This window comes from Erpetoichthys calabaricus, chromosome 3 (genome assembly GCF_900747795.2).
Source record: "Erpetoichthys calabaricus chromosome 3, fErpCal1.3, whole genome shotgun sequence".
NCBI lineage: Eukaryota > Metazoa > Chordata > Cladistia > Polypteriformes > Polypteridae > Erpetoichthys > Erpetoichthys calabaricus.
In genome coordinates this window covers 293,608,859-293,625,227 of record NC_041396.2, presented here as the reverse complement: position 1 = coordinate 293,625,227, position 16,369 = coordinate 293,608,859, and the positions used below count along the sequence as shown (strand labels likewise).

Sequence of the window (16,369 nt, the reverse complement as noted above, 5' to 3'; positions counted from 1 at the left end):
TAGATTCCTTGATCTTCAATACTCCAGGATCTGTGCATAAATTATTTTTAAAGGCCAAGAAAACTCTGAAAAACGAATGCAAGTTATAAGCCTAGTCGTGACACGTGGATTTATGACATAAGTAGATAAGTACCATCTAGCTGAGCTCCTCTAATATGCCGGGAAAATGCTTTGCATTTCAAACTGACCGTAAAGCGTCAAGATCGTTGCTAAGTGGGAGCATATGCTGCAAACTGTAGTAATATATAGTGCTTTTACCTGGAGAGGATTGGAGTGGGGAGCTTCAGCCACTACCTAAAGTGCTGTTTCTCCCAAGGCCTTACTATGCACAGGCTTTCTATTAAAACCACTAGGGGGCTTCGTCCCCTGCTCCTTTTACTTGCCAACCTCCCAGCCTGCACTACACGCCAGCCACTTCGCTTCTCTGCCGCTCACGTACAGTATGTGGATTTCACTTTCACCAAACAACAAATCTTTTAATTCTCGCGGATACGCTTAATACTACTTTTCCCTGATGGCAACACCAATTAGACCAGGGGTGTCGAACTCCGGGCCTTGTGGGCCACAGTGGCTGCAGGTTTTCATTCTAACCCTTTTCCAAATCAGTGACCAGTTTTCACTGCTAATTAACTTCTTTTAATAGAATTGAATTTTAATAGCCTTATTTTTAAGGATTCAGTCCTCTGAATTGATTTCTTTCTTCATTAAATGACAGCCAAACAGAAATGAGATGTGAAACGACCCAACAGGTGAGCAGCTAAACTGGGATTTCAAACTTCAACTAATTTCACTCCAACCAATCTTTTAATGAGAAGCTGAATCTTCCTGTTAATTAAACCTGTTATTTAATTCCATGGCTTGTTGCTGCTCTCATTCTGCCACAGCAGAGATTTCCAAAACTGTTGATTTTTCTGTTTTTTCTAAGAACACCGTCAAAATGTTTTGGTGACCTGAGCAGACAGACCTCATCGAGACTGTCACCTTTCTTTATTTTCAGATGTTGTGTGATGGGCACAGGTGAGCTGGTCATGTGGCGGCTCGTTTTGTTTTCTTATTGTTTGGTTGCTAATTATGTGGAAAAAGACAAAAAAGGGGTCTGAGTCAAATCAATTTAAACTAAAGCAAAAGAAGTTAATCAGCAGCAAAAACTGGCCACTAATGAAGATGATGGTTAGAATGAAAACCTGCAGCCACTGCGGCCCTCCAGGACTGGAGTCTGACATCCGTAAATTAGACAATCTACAAGTCTCAGACATAAAGTTTAAATCCGAACAATATATTCAATCTTTTTTCACTGTTCCGTTATTTCACCGAGTAATAATTTCCATTTTTCTGCGCTAATGCAATCTTTACTATAATTTTTTTGAGACTTTCAAATTTTAGTACTTTCATTATCTGTAACCTGCTCTGCATGTGTACCACGCCAACATTTTTGAATTCTTTATGACGTTCTACTTTGTCATCTATTCTTTGTCTTTTATTTCCTGCCCCAGGCATGGATAAATCTCTTGGCACAAAGTCTCATCTCGCGGGACTTGAAAGTATCTCTCTGAAAAAGTCTTGTCTCATCCCAGGATTTTTTATGTAATTGAGAGATGTATTAACATCAGCTATAATTTTGTCATGAAATGGCAACACAAACATTAGAATATTAGAACAATCTGGACGAGAACAGGCCATTCAGCCCAACAAGGCTCGCCAGTCCTATCCACTTAATTCTTCCAAGAAAAACGCAAAAAGTCCAGTTTTGAAAGTCGCAAAAGTCTTGCTGTCCACCACACTACTTGGTCACTTATTCCAAGTGTCTGTGGTTCTCTGTGTAAAGAAAAACTTCCTAATGTTTTGTGTGAAGGGTTACCCTTCCCAAGTTTCCAACTGTGTCCCTGTGTTCTCGATGAACTCATTTTAAAGTCACCGTCTTGATCCACTGTACTAATTCACTTCATCATTTTAAACACTTCAGTCAGGTCTCCTCTTCATCTTCTTTTTCTTAAACTGTCAAGGCTCAGCTCTTTTAATCTTTCCTCATAACTTATCCCCTGTAACCCTAGTCGCTCTTCTCTGGACATTTTCTTGTGCTGTTATGTCCTTTTTGTATCCTGGAGACCAAAACTGCACCGAGTACTCCAGATGAGGCCTCACCAGTGTGTCATAAAGCAGAACCGCCTGTGACTTGTACTCCACACATCAAGGTGCTATATAACCTGACATTCTGTTAGCTTTCTTAATGGCTTCTGAACACTGTCTGGCAGTTGATAGCGTCGAGTCCACTATAACTCCTAAATTCTTCTCATAAGGTGAACTCTCAATTTTCCGATCGCCCATTGTGTATTCAAACCTCACAGAAAAATTAAAGGAAGGAATTATTAAGGATAAGATTGAGCAACATCTGTCAAGGACAGGATTTATTCTGAACAGTCAGTATTGGCTCAGAAGAGGGAGGTTGTGTTTTACTAACATGCTGGAACTCTATGAGGAGGCAACAAAAGGATATGATCAGAGTGGAGCTGATGATTTATTATTTATCTGGACTTTCAGAAAGCATTTGATAAGGTGCCACATGAGAGGCTGGGCATTAAATTAAAAGAAGTGACAGTTCAGGGTGATGTTTTTAGATGGGTGCAGAATTGGCTCAGACATAGGAAGCAGAGAGTGATGGTGCAAGTAACCTCATCAGAATTGGCCAATGTTAAGAGTTGTGTCCACCAGGGGGCAGTGCTAGGGCTCCTGCTATTTTTAATATATATAAATGATTTAGATAGGAATATAAGTAACAAGCTGCTTAAGTTTGCAGGTGATACCAAAATAGGTGATATAACAGATGCCAAAGTATCTGCTAATCCATCACAGAAGGACTTGGACAGCAGACAGGTTTGGGCAGATTTGTGTCAGATGAAATTTAATATCAGTAAATGTATTACATATAGGAAATAAAAATGTTAGGTTTGAATACACAATGGCAGTCGGAAAATCGAGAGTACACGTTATGAGAAGGATTTAGGAGTCGTAGTGGACTCTAAGCTATCGACATCGACAGTGTTCAGAAGCCATTAAGAAGGCTAACAGAGTGTCAGGTTATATAGCGCCTTGATGTGTGGAGTACAAGTCACAGGAGGTTCTGCTCAAGCTTTATAACACACTGGTGAGGCCTCTTCTGGAGTCATGTGTGCAGTTTTGGTCTTCAGGCTACAAAAAAAGGACATAGCAGCGCTCGAGAAGGTCCAGAGAAGAGCTTGGGCTGAATGGCCTGTACTCATCTAGAGTGTTCTAATGTTCTAACCTCACATTTTTACTTCTTTTACATTTACTGACATTAAATTTCATCTGCCACAAATCTGCCCAAGCCTGTCTGCTATCCAAGTCTCTCTGTAACATCACAAATAAAGTGAAAGGTCACCAACAAGACCAGTGCCCGTATTTATCAAGCCTCTCAGAGTAGGAAAACTGTCCTCAGACATCTCCTAGAGACATAGATTTGGTCTCACTTTTAGGAGTACGAGTAAAAGCATTTGAGAAGTTGTCCTAAGTTAGGAGACCACTTCTAACTTCACCAGGATTCAGGAGAACTCGTGAGCTGTCCTAACTCAGTAGTAGCTGCTAGAAGATGGCATTCAGGCAGAGATCAGCACCCACATCTCATGACAGGCAGAATGTTTTGGAAATGGTGGACAACAGTGGACTTGTATAAAGAAATTGATTTGACAGAGATGGAGTAATTGTCATAACAAACCTTGTACAATACGTGATTGCTCCATGCACTGCCAGCCAAAATGAAAGCGTTTGCAATGTTACGTGTAAAATACAACTTTGCAGTAGTGGTGACTTGGATCTGTCACAGCCAACCATTTCTCAAATTTTGCCCCCATCTCTGAATAACATGTGAAGTAATACACAGATTTATGAATTTCCCCACCACTTCACGTGCAGTAATGGTAATGCAAGGCGCATTCAAGCAAATCGAAGATCTTTCATTGTCCCAAGTGTGGATGAGTACACGTACATGAATCTCAAACTATATCATCGTTTCAATACACAGGTGGTCACGGATGCAAACTGTGCTGTAGTAGCCAGCATGTTACCCTGAAGATAGGTGAGGCTTGGATGGATGATTGACAGTGAAATGGCACATGGTTATGCTGAGCTCTGACTTCCACTCACCCTTGGAACATTTGCGTTACACATTACAAGCCTGGAATAGTTTGAGAAGGCAGGTGGAGACTCCTGGGGTATTGGATAAATATCTCACCCACTATGGAAAAACCTAGTTTGTGACATCTTTCAAGTTTTTGGTAAACTGAGAAAATGATGTCGCCCCTATAATTAATGATCAATAGATTTCATTTTTCCTGAGCTTTGTTATGACTGGAATGAAGACATATTTGGCCATCACCATTACCTTATAGCATCAGAAAACATCTATTAACTCCAAAAACTAAAAAAAAAAAACTCAATTTTGAAAAAAATGACAGTTGCCGTATATACTCACATATAGGTTGAGTTTTGAAACCCGAAAAATCGATCATAAAATCAGACCCCGACTTATACGCCCGTTCAATAATGCAACACTTAATTTTTTTTTCTTTTTTACATCTTCTTGCTTCCTCCAATCTCGCACCAGTTTCTCAGATGCATCGAATTTTGTTGCAGCAGCGCAGTTACCAATTTCTTTTGCTACTTTAATGATGTTTAATTTAAAACCAGCTTCATATTTTCTTCTTATCGAATGCTCCATCGTGGATATACTGTAGGATGCTCTTATGATAAAGATGTATGAGGGTGTGAGATACAAAAAAACACAAAACAGTGCAAATGTTGCTTTAGAATAGTTTGGGTATTACCGTGTGGTCACGTAGGCACAACACATAAAAATAAAGGCCGTGTGCGCCGTGGTGACTCTCTCTCAGGTGGACGTTAGCATATCATAATCCCTTGGACCACTAACGTGAGTTTTCCGCATTCGACTCATACGACCGACATTATAAAATACCAGAAATTACACTGTAAAAGCAAGTCCCGACTTATCCGCGGGGGAAATTATCTGCGAGTATATACGGTACTAGGTTTTTCCATTGCACGTGAGATTTAGCCTCAGAGAAGATAAGGAAGAACGACAAAGAAAGATATGGCATGTGACTGTGGAAGATGACTGGGAACACTGGAACAGTCAACGCGACTTCGGAAACTGTTACTTTAACTGGAATTTACTATTACTTTTTAGGGAATTTTCCATGGCCATAACAGCCGGAAGGGAATTCTTCTGAAAGTGCCCCTGTAGATCATTCATTATTAAATAAATGTGTTTGTGTTTTACTGTGTTGGCCTAGCTCTCTTTGTCATGAGTAGGGGTTGATTTGTTTCGAACCTAGTCTTCTTAAACTTGACTTGCTTGTATGGAATGTTATTTGGTTTTAATAAAATCAATAAAATGCTTTAGAAAGAAAAAATAAATAAAATAAATGTGTTCGTTATCGTTCTTAATTCATACGTGTGAAGTTGGTCTTTCCATCTCTGTGTTTGATACAGTGTTATTCTCATTGTTGTGAAGCAGCAATAATTATATACAGCTTTGCAAAGTATCCTACCCTATTATGTTTTCCTTCTTCTTCTCCTCCTCCTCCAATGACTTTGGATATTATTCTTATTCTTCTTACTATTATCTTTGTGTTGAAACTTTAGTGTTAATTTAGAAATCATGTCATTTTCTGATACTATCATACGTCTTCTTGAGTGCTGTTTTGTGACTCTGGCTGCCCAAAAATTGTGACGTCCTTCATTATCAAATATAAAGTGGTGCTTCTCATTTGGAGTGGGTGTAAGGTGCTTCAGTGCTACGTCTTGTGTCCTACTCTGGAGTAGGGCAAACTCACATCCTAGTCAGACTTTTAGTGAAATTCATAGTGGTAATTGTAAGATGCTTAGTAAATAAGGGCACTGGACCGTCACTGGCTTCCCTTAATGGCACAGGCAGCTTAAGCACAAACTAAACACACAGGCTTTGGCCTTTACAGGCCCAACATACAGTTTTTAAAGTTCAAAAAATACTTTTAATGTTCACAATGCACAAAAATGTGATTTGAGGGAGAGGAAGAATGTAAACCTCTGGTTGCTTGTATATATCAAACCAAAGAATCTTTATAACTAAGGATTTTAATTAGATAATCCAGGGTGTTGTACCGTGTTAGCCATCATAAATGTAGTGAGAAGTCAAGCAAAATAACACCTTTTATTGGCTAACTAAAAAGGTTATGATACACGTGACATCTTGCCTGAAGAAGGGGCCTGAGTTGCCTCGACAGCTTGCATATTGTAATCTTTTTAGTTAGCCAATAAAAGGCGTCATTTTGCTTAACTTCTGACTACATTAGATAATCCAAAAAATAAAAAACACAAAAAAAAGGCGAAAATAAGGCATAAGGGAATTGCCAACCTAAAACCAACAAGTTCAAATTGTAATCCAACAATCAGAATTGCAAAAATTCAATACTAAAACAATCCAAACAACAATCCACAACAGAAATGCAGAACATGACAATCAATGACGCTCTCTGCTCTGCCTGAATATAAAGGCCGGGGGCGGACCCAGCAGCAGTGACATCATAGTAGCCCCGCCTCTTAGGTGGTTCCTCGAATAAAATGCAAGGAATATAACTTAAGGGCACAAAGCATAACTAGCAAGTAATACTGTATTGAAACAAATTGACATAATAACCTAAAACACTTCAAAATTAACAGAAATGACAAAGACGGACGTAATCCTGAGTACCAATGAAGATTGACACAAGTGTCACCACTAGGCAGTCTGGGTTTTCAGCCACTAAAGCACAGCCTTGCTCATACAGGGCCATCTCTCTCAAGACTACTTCATGTGTGGACTCTACTGAGGACATCCCCTCTCACCTCTGCTGACCTGGAATTAATAAGGAGCCTGGCGAGACACTACAAGCAAACTGTTGTTGCATTCGGTAATACCATAGGCAGAAGTACCACATTATCAGGGGTACTTGACCGTTTTGGATTTGAGACCCCGTTTTACCAAGTTTTGTTTAATGATAACCTGTTTACCAATAAATTTAATGTCAACTTGCTGATATTTTTCCTTTGAATGGCACACATTAACAAATACCCATCAAATACCCATCAATACATATTCAACATTTAAATACAGCACACGTAATCAATGAAATTATGCACAGTACTCACCCAAAAATAATGTGACACATGAGTGTTTAATACTGAATCAAATTTAGGGTGAGTGCAGGGAGGAGTCTCTTTTAGTTTGCTGGTGGTCAACTCATCAAGAAATTCAGTGTACAAGCCAGATTGTTTTGCACAAAATTTTGTAAAACTGACGTGTTTCACATTTAATTTTGGAAATGGGAAATGTAAAGCTCATTACAATTGCTTTTTTGCCATTTTTAAAGTTTTTAGAGGGAGTAAAACAAGGAGTTTTTGCTCTCTAATTATTTTGATGAGATCAGACCAGGACATATGACATAAATGTTAAGATCAATAGGCAGGATATCAGAACGAATGTTCACCAAGGCCCAAAACTAAATGCAGACTCAAAAGTCAAAATATGAAACCGAAAGACAAGAAATGCACATTTAGTATTTGAAGGAGTTTACAGTATAAGCCATCTTGGATAAAAATGAGACATTAGCATCAGCCTGTCATCGTGTCACACTCCACTCATCTGCAGTAAATCACCAAAGCAACACTACAACTGACGACTCTCAAATGGCGGCGCCCTTGAGAACCAATGATGTAGTTAGAAATGATACAAAATATATTTGTAATAGCATTCAATCAACTTCAACAATTAAAACTCTTCACATAATTCGGAAACTTTAAGCAAACGGAGATCAAGAAGGAGACATGATTGAAGTTTTAAAAAATTACGAAAGGAATTAGTTCAGTGGATCAAGACGGTTACTTTAACATGAACATGGGGCACAGTTGAAAACTTCTTAGGAGTAAATTTTACACAAACTTTAGGAAGGTTTTCTTCCCACAATGACCTAGAATGGAATACGTTAAAAAGTAATGTGGTGGATAATAGGAATCAAAAGACCTTCAAACCTCAACTATTTAGGAGGAATTAGGTGGATGGGATTGGTGAGCTTTGTTATTGTTTGAATGGCTTGTTCTAGTCAGACATTTATTTAATGTTCTAATTAGATTCCACATAAGCACAAATCTCAAATTGAATGGAAAATATGCAGAAAAAAATTGTACTAATGTAAAGAAAAGTTTAACAAATACAGGAGGATTGTAATACTAATACTGTGCCACAGGTAAAGGGAGGCACACCACACAGTCAGAGCACAGGGTCCTAGGGATAAATCTAAAGTTAAAGGAGAACCTCAACACCAAAGCCAAAAAGAAATCCTAAACTCCAAGTAGAAAACAGGACATAGTTGTACCTGAAGAATTCGTAACCCACACAATTCTTGAATTTTCATATAAAATCTGCAAACTCGGACAGTCCAGAAATCTGCTGTTCTAACCTTTATACCCTTCAGCTGTGACATCATGTGAAAAGTAGCCCCAGATATCACTAACAGGAACTGTGTAGAGACCCTTAGACAATAAGGCACAAAATGTCAATGCCCATGAGATTCATCATGGGAAGATGCACACATTTATACACTTATACAAAAATAGCAAAAAAATGTAATAAAAATATATGCAAATTGAGTTCAGGAATCCATAGCTTTGTTATACAGTATGGGTCGGAGACGGTGGCACTGACCAGGAAGCAGGAGACAGAGCTGGAGGTGGCAGAGTTAAAGATGCTAAGATTTGCACTGGGTGTGACAAGGATGGACAGGATTAGAAATGAGGACATTAGAGGGGTCAGCTCAGGTTGGAGACAAAGTCAGAGAGGCGAGATTGCTTTGGTTTGGACAGAGGAGAGATGCTGAGTTTATTGGGAGGAGGATGTTAAGGATACAGCTGCCAGGGAAGAGGAAAACAGGAAGGCCTAAGAGAAGGTTTATGGATGTGGTGAGAGAGGACATACAGTTGATGAGTGTGACAGAGCAAGATGCAGAGGACAGAAAGATATGGAAGAAGACGATTCGCTGTGGTAACCACTAATGGGAGCAGCCAGAAGAAGAAGAATTCAGGAATCCATAAAATCCATGAAAAATTCTATGTCAATGTGTGCAGAATTACCCCTCCCCCCAAAAAACACATCTAGATAGAAACTAAACTCCTTTATTCTTATAGAGATAGATAGATAGATAGATAGATAGATAGATAGATAGATAGATACTTCATTAATCCCAATGGGAAATTCACATTCTCCAGCAGCAGCATACTGATACAATAAATAATATTAAATTAAAGAAAGATAATAATGCAGGTGAAAAACAGACAATAACGATCTCCTCAGTCTGTCAGTGGAGCAGGACAGTGACAGCAGTCTGTCGCTGAAGCTGCTCTTCTGTCTGGAGATGACACTGTTTAGTGGATGCAGTGGATTCTCCATAATTGATAGGAGCCTGCTGAGCGCCCTTCGCTCTGCCACAGATGTCAAACTGTCCAGCTCCATGCCAACAATAGAGCCTGCCTTCCTCACCAGTTTGTCCAGGCGTGAGGCGTCTTTCCTCTTAATGCTGCCTCCCCAGCACACCACTGCGTAGAAGAGGGCACTCGCCACAACTGTCTGATAGAACATCTGCAGCATCTTATTGTAGATGTTGAAGGACGGCAGCCTTCTAAGGAAGTATAGCTGGCTCTGTCCTTTCTTGCACAGTGCCTCAGTATTGGCAGTCCAGTCTAATTTATCATCCAGCTGCACTCCCAGATATGTCAAAGGTATGAGTTTTTCTGGTTGAGAAAACACAATTTGTTTCTTAATTTTTTGGCTTGCAATTAGAAGTACTCTGCAAGTTAAATTTTATGTGTGTAATTTCTCCCCAGATGGCGGATGTGAAGCTGCATAAACCAAAAGATCATCACAACACCTCAGGCCATCTTTACACTTCTGTGTTTTTCCACAGGTGAGTATCGCAGGTGATCCTCAGCACGTCAGCCACTTCAATTCCATTTTGTACTTTATGTTCACCTCACCATGGTGGAGTGCAGGGCCTAAATGGCCATAGCCGTTACCTAGCAACCACTCGGTTGTGTTTCATGATAATAATAATAACATTTATATAGCGCTTTTCTCACTACTCAAAGTGCTCAGCAATTGCAGGTTAAGGGCCTTGCTCTAGGGCCCAACAGAGCAGAGTCCCTATTGGCATTTATGGGATTCGAACTGGCAACCTTCCGATTGCCAGTGCTGATCCCTAGCCTCCGAGCCACCACTCTGCCTATAGTGATGTCTGTGGATGAGGATGCGCCTGTCCCTAGTACTGTGGTGGAACCTCAGGAGTATTGTTTCTGTCTCTGATGCATCTTTAGGATCCATCATAATTGTCAAAGTGGGCATCATAATACCAGAACAACACCCTTCTCAGGACTCAACGACATGTCTAAATGTGACTTGACTATTTAAGTGTTAAATGACACGCCGATGCATGCGAAATTAGCACAGGGAAACACTTCAAGGCAGGATTATACATCCTACTTCAACAGGATGAATTTTGCTGTTTGGGAAACCACATTTGTTTTGTGAATTTGTTTGCAAGGAGAAACTCTAAGGCTACCTCCTCATGACTACATTGCGATCTTCAAACTTCTGCCCACACTCAAATGACCGGAAACACCTAGGATGTAGCTATTTGCCTACTCTTGGTGGAAACAGGAGGAAGAGGAAATGTCCTCCATGCTAGACATTCATTTGCAACTTGTGTTTACACCTAGAGGACAGCAATGGTGAATATGGAAAATAAAAAAAAATAAAACATAGTTGGATTTGGACTCAATGAGATGGCGTTGTTATATACCGTACATGCAGCGTCCTCCACAATGTTTGGGACAATGACACATTTCTCTTTGATTTGCCCCTCTGCTCCACAGTTTAAAAATCACAAATCAAACCATTCAGACGTTGTGATTAAAGTGCACATTGCAGACTTTCATTGATGGGGATTTGCAATCACACAACTCATTTTCTACACGCTTCCCTCATTTCAGGGCACCATAACGTTTGGGCACAGCAATGGCAGGTCTATTAAAGCCGCTGTCATATTTAGTTCTTTGTCACATGTCCCTCACATGCAGTGACTGCTTTTGAAGTCTGCAATTCAGAGACGTCACCAGGTGCTGAGGGTCTTCTCTGGTGTTGCTCTGCCAGGCATCTAATGCAGCCACCTTCAGCCCCTGCTTGTTTTGAAGGGCTTGTCCCCTTAAGTTTTCTCTTCATTTTCTAGCTTTGATAAACTCCTGTGTGTCCTCAGCAGTGTGTTTGGTCTTCTTATCTTGTTAGAGTATGAAGTGTCATCCACTGAGTTTGGAGGCCTTTACTGAACTTGAGCAGATCAGATATTTCTATACCGGTCAAAATTCTTTATGCCACTGCTGTCAGCAGTCCCATCATCAACGAAGAGAAGTGTGCCTGGACCTGTGGTGGCTATACATGCCCAAGCCATAATACTCAGCACCATGTTTAACAGATGAGGTGGTCTGCTTTGGATCTCGGGCAGCTCCTCTTGGTCTCCACACTCATCACTCTGATCAGGTTCATTTTTGTCTCGTTGGCCCACAAGACCTTTTCCCAGAATTCTGCAGGCTCTTTAAATCCTTTTTCTCAAACTGTAATCTGCCGTCCTGTGTTTGTGGTGTTCATCTTGCAGTGTGTCTTCCTCTGTGTTTCTGCTCATGAAGTCTGCTGATAGTCATCTCTGACACACACACATCAGCCCCCTGAAGACTGTCTCTGAACTGTTGCACAGACGTTGGGGGCTTTTTCTTGACCATAGTGAGGATTCTTCTATCATCAGCAGTGGAGGTCTTCCTTGGCATATCAGTCCCTTGGCAATTACTGAACCCACCAGTGTGTTCTTTCTTCTTCATGATATTCCAGACAGTTCACTCATCCTCAGGTTTTATTGATGTCTCCAATGGTGTTATTCTTGGTTTTCAGCCTCATGATGGCTTCTTTGACTTTCATTGGCACAGCTCTTGTCTTCATGTTGAATAATGGGAGCAGGTTGAGGTGTCTGATGAAGCCATGAAACCCTCAAACACCTGGGACACCAATTGTCATAAACATTATGGTGGAACCATGTAGAAAAAGTGATGTGTGACCGAAATGTGTGTAAATCCTCTTAAATAAAAGTCTGCAGTATGCACTTTAATCACAATGTCTGAATGGTTTGATTGATAATTTTAAACTGTGGAGCAGAGGGAGAGATCAAAGAGAAACGTGTCTCTGTCCCACACATTATAGAGGGCACTGTAAGCTATCTATCTATCTATCTATCTATCTATCTATCTATCTATCTATCTATCTATCTATCTATCTATCTATCTATCTATTATATAGTGCCTTTCAAATCTATCTATCATATAGTGCCTTTCAAATCTATCTATCTATCTATCTATCTATCTATCTATCTATCTATCTATCTATCTATCTATCTATCTATTAGACAAAGACCTAAGAGGTGGATATACTATAATATATTGCATTAGTATTTATACTTTTCAAACCAGTATATGAAGTGTCCGTCAGTGTTGTTTACAACCACTGAGCTTATGCCACCCTAAATCTAAATTAATACAATTGTGTTTACATCTGCGTGAGCACACATTCGAGTCAGTAAGTGTGCGCCTCTCTTGACCGAGTGCAGGTCTCCACAACTGAGAATTCATATGCTCCACTTGCAAAACCTTCATCACTTTAAGTGTGTGTGTGTGTTTGTGTGTCTCTCAGTGTTGGTTCCGATGCCTGATTGTGTGTGTTCGTGAGTCTAGATTGATCATAAGCACAGCGCTCCTCCAAGAAGTGCCCGAGTGTAGTCTCCAAAGAGTGTTGTGCTCTACAGGTGTGAAAATCAAGAGTTCATATGGTTGTTCCCGCACCTCGGCAACTGTGGTGTTTGTGAGTGTATGTTCTGGTAGCTAAGTGCCTGCCTCCATTAGTCTGAATTGATGAAGCTAAGTGTGCACTTGCGCCCCAATGCATGAGTGTGCATCTACAGTAATTGCACTTCAGGCAGGGTGAGTTGGAGTGACTGTGCACGAGTGTGTGCATTCTGAGTTTACACAAGTCACGGCCAGACACGTGTGTGTGTGTGTGTGTTTATGTGTGGCTGTTCTCATCCTTTGAGGTTGTCATGGTAACCAGAGGCGCCTCCTGCTCGTTCTCAGTACGTCTCGTCTTTCAGCTACCTGTAGCGCTCATATGTAGTTCTCTCTCTGTCTCTGTGCCCACCGCCGCCCTGTGACCTGCGTTATCAGGGGGCCACAGAGTTCTCAGTGAATTAAATTAACACCTTGTTGACCAGCTGCCGACCCCAATCTGATCAATCAGACTCCCAAAAACTGAAGTGCCCCCACTTAGCCTCTGCGAAGTCCCGAGACGCCAGCTTGCTTTACTTCGCTACCGCAGGCCTGCTGCACGGCTTCGGGGCGCAGCTCCACTTCTGGCAGTCCCAGCCATTGTAAGAGGATGTGGCACCCGGTACAACCACCACCCAACCATCTCGCGGATGCCAGCGGGGTTTGGCTCACTACTCACCGTGCTGAAGTTTCGTGGCCCGCAGATTTCTCCTTGGAAGCGGCAATAGAGCAGCATCTCCTCCAGCTGGTGTCCAAGCCTGTCCAGGAGCTGTAGCATAGAGGGCTGCATGTCGCGCGCGGGGGGCAAGAAGTGCTTAAATCCCAAGAGGCGCGACAAGCCCACCCATCCTTGCTGACCTTGACCCTGAGGTTGACCCTGCCCTGGTGCCAGGGCCTCCTGGACCCCAGTCGGGACCTGCAGGTTCTTCCCCAGTAATCCCAGCCAGCGACCAATGAGAAACAGGTCCGGTTTGTCCATCCGGCTGGGCAGCAGCAAGTTTTTGTTGCAGATGGTGACCGCTGGGAAGACCAACCGCTTGGCGTAGACTACGTGGACTTTAGTGTGGACTGGAGAGGACAGGAAATAGCGCACCCTGTTGGAGGACCAAGTGAACAGCAGGGCCAGGGCTGTTAGGAAGGCCAAGAGCCAGACCAGCCGGCGGGGGTACGAGCCAAAGAGGAAGATGTGCCTCAAGCCATGAAAGGTGGTGTGCTTCAGGAAGAGCCAGCCGGCGTCCACCAACGAGCTGCGCCGGGGTCTGGATGGCACATGGGGAGAGCACATGCCGGGGTCACAAGGAGCTTCCCACGAGGCTGAAGAATGAAACCCTGGCCGGCCCCCAACACCCTGCTAAGCTCACAAGAAGGCATCGGCGACCAGCGAGCGCGGCATTCAGTCCTCACTCCCAGCTGCCAGAGACTTGACACGCCACCCGACTGCGGCTCCCGCTTTCATTCAACAGTTTAACAAGCGGCCTGCGTCGAGAGAGAGAGCGAGCGAGCGAGAGAGAGAGGGGGAGAGGGGGCTGCGCCTCCGCACTGATCTTCCTGCACGCAGCGCCAATCATCTCCGGCCCTCCGCCTGCTCCTCGCCTCGCTCACTCTTTTCACTTTCCTCATTCAGCTCCTCTCTCGCTCGCTCTCTCCTTTCAATTTCCTCATTCAACTTCTGTCGCCCTCTCCTTTCAATACCCTCATTATTCACTCGCCCCCCTCTCTCTCTCTCTCTCTCTCTCCGCTCCTCACTTCACCTTCTCCTCCTCCTTCTCTCTTTATCTGTCCATTCCATTTCTTCGATCCCTTCATCCACATTTCTCTTTCACCCCCCTCCTGCCTTCTGGTTTGGTCATCCTCTCGCTCTTCATCTCATCCCTGTCTCCGTCCCTCTGTTTTCCCTTCCTATTGATTCAGCCTGCTTATGTGCATGTGGGTCTTTCTAATTAACATCCTCCCATTTTTTTTTTTTGAGGCAGGTCCAAGGTGCCAACCAGTTGCTGTCAGTACGTTAAAATAAAGAACATCAAGGAGGATGGCATGATGGAACGACAGCTGCTTCACTGCCACAAAGTCCGGGGTACAAATACTGTCTTCCTAAAAAAGAGAAGGTCAGCTTTACTGGTCACTCTAAGCTGAGCAGGTGAGTGTGCCCTGTGAGAGACTGGCATCATGTTAAGGGTGAGGTCCTGCCTTACATCTAAAACTACTAGGGTGGGCTCAGGCTCCTGGTTAGAGTAAAAGATGACACTAAATTGAGGGGCACTGGGTATATGCGCCATGTGAGAGACTGGCATCATGTCCAGGGTGACATTCTGCCTTATGTCTAAACCTACTAGGATGGACTCAGGCTCCTGGTTAGATCAAACATTAACCCTAAATTGAGGGGGACTGGGTAAAGGTGAGCTGTGAGAGGCTGGCATCATGTCCTGGGTGAGGTCCTGCCTTACATCTAAAACTACTAGGGTGGGCACAGGCTCCTGGTTAGAGTAAAAGATTACCCTAAATTGAGGGGCACTGGGTATATGCGCCATGTAAGAAACTGGCATCATGTCCAGGGTGAGGTCCTGCCTTACGTCTAATCCTACTAGGGTGGGCTCAAGCTCCTGGTTAGATCAAACATTAACCCTAAATTGAGGGGGACTGGGTAAAGGTGAGCTGTGAGAGGCTGGCATCATGTCCTGGGTGAGGTCCTGCCTTACATCTAAAACTACTAGGGTGGGCACAGGCTCCTGGTTAGAGTAAAAGATTACCCTAAATTGAGGGGCACTGTGTATATGCGCCATGTAAGAAACTGGCATCATGTCCAGGGTGAGGTCCTGCCTTACATCTAAAACTACTAGGGTGGTCACAGGCTCCTGGTTGGATTAAAGGGTCACCTTGAATTCAGGGGTTTTGGGTGGATGTGACATGTGAAGGGCTGTCCTCATGTCCAGAGTGTCCTCTTTCCTTGTACTTAATACTACAAGAATAAGTCCTGGTGTCCTGTCCAGCTGCCTTGCATCTAAAACTACTAGGATGGGCTCAGGCTCCTGGTTAGATTTAATTGAAGGGAACTGGGTAAAAGTGCCCTGTGAGAGACTGGCATCATGTCCTGGGTGAGGTCCTGCCTTACATCTAAAACTACTAGGGTGGACTCATGGTCCTGGTTAGAGTAAAAGATGACCCAAAATTGAGGGGCACTGTGTATACTGTATGTGCCCTGTAAGGAACTGGCATCATGTTAAGGGTGAGGACGTGGTGTCCTGTCCAGCTGCCTTGCATCTAAACTACTAGGATGGGCTCAGGCTCCTAGTTAGATTAAAAGATGAGCCTAAATTGAGGAGATTGGGTAAATGTGTCATGTGAGAGGCTGGCATCACGTCCAGGATAAAATCCTACCCTGCATCTAAACTACTAGGATGGGCTCAGGCTCCTA

The 16,369-nt window shown here is 42.7% G+C and overlaps 1 protein-coding gene across 2 annotated transcripts in view; it reads right to left on the bottom strand.

Annotated features, from left to right (window-relative positions):
- asic1b (acid-sensing (proton-gated) ion channel 1b) overlaps positions 1-16,369 on the bottom strand; it is a 572,780-nt gene that overhangs the window by 158,595 nt on the left and 397,816 nt on the right. Inside the window, exon 1 of one of the 2 annotated variants that reach the window (XM_028798539.2) lies at positions 13,637-15,151. The exons of the other annotated variant lie outside the window; for it this stretch is intronic. Within the exon in view, the coding sequence (XP_028654372.2) occupies positions 13,637-14,242 (606 nt within the window). The 5' untranslated portion in view covers positions 14,243-15,151. Of the gene's footprint in view, positions 1-13,636; positions 15,152-16,369 lie in introns of those variants that run through there. 2 annotated transcript variants of the gene reach the window in all.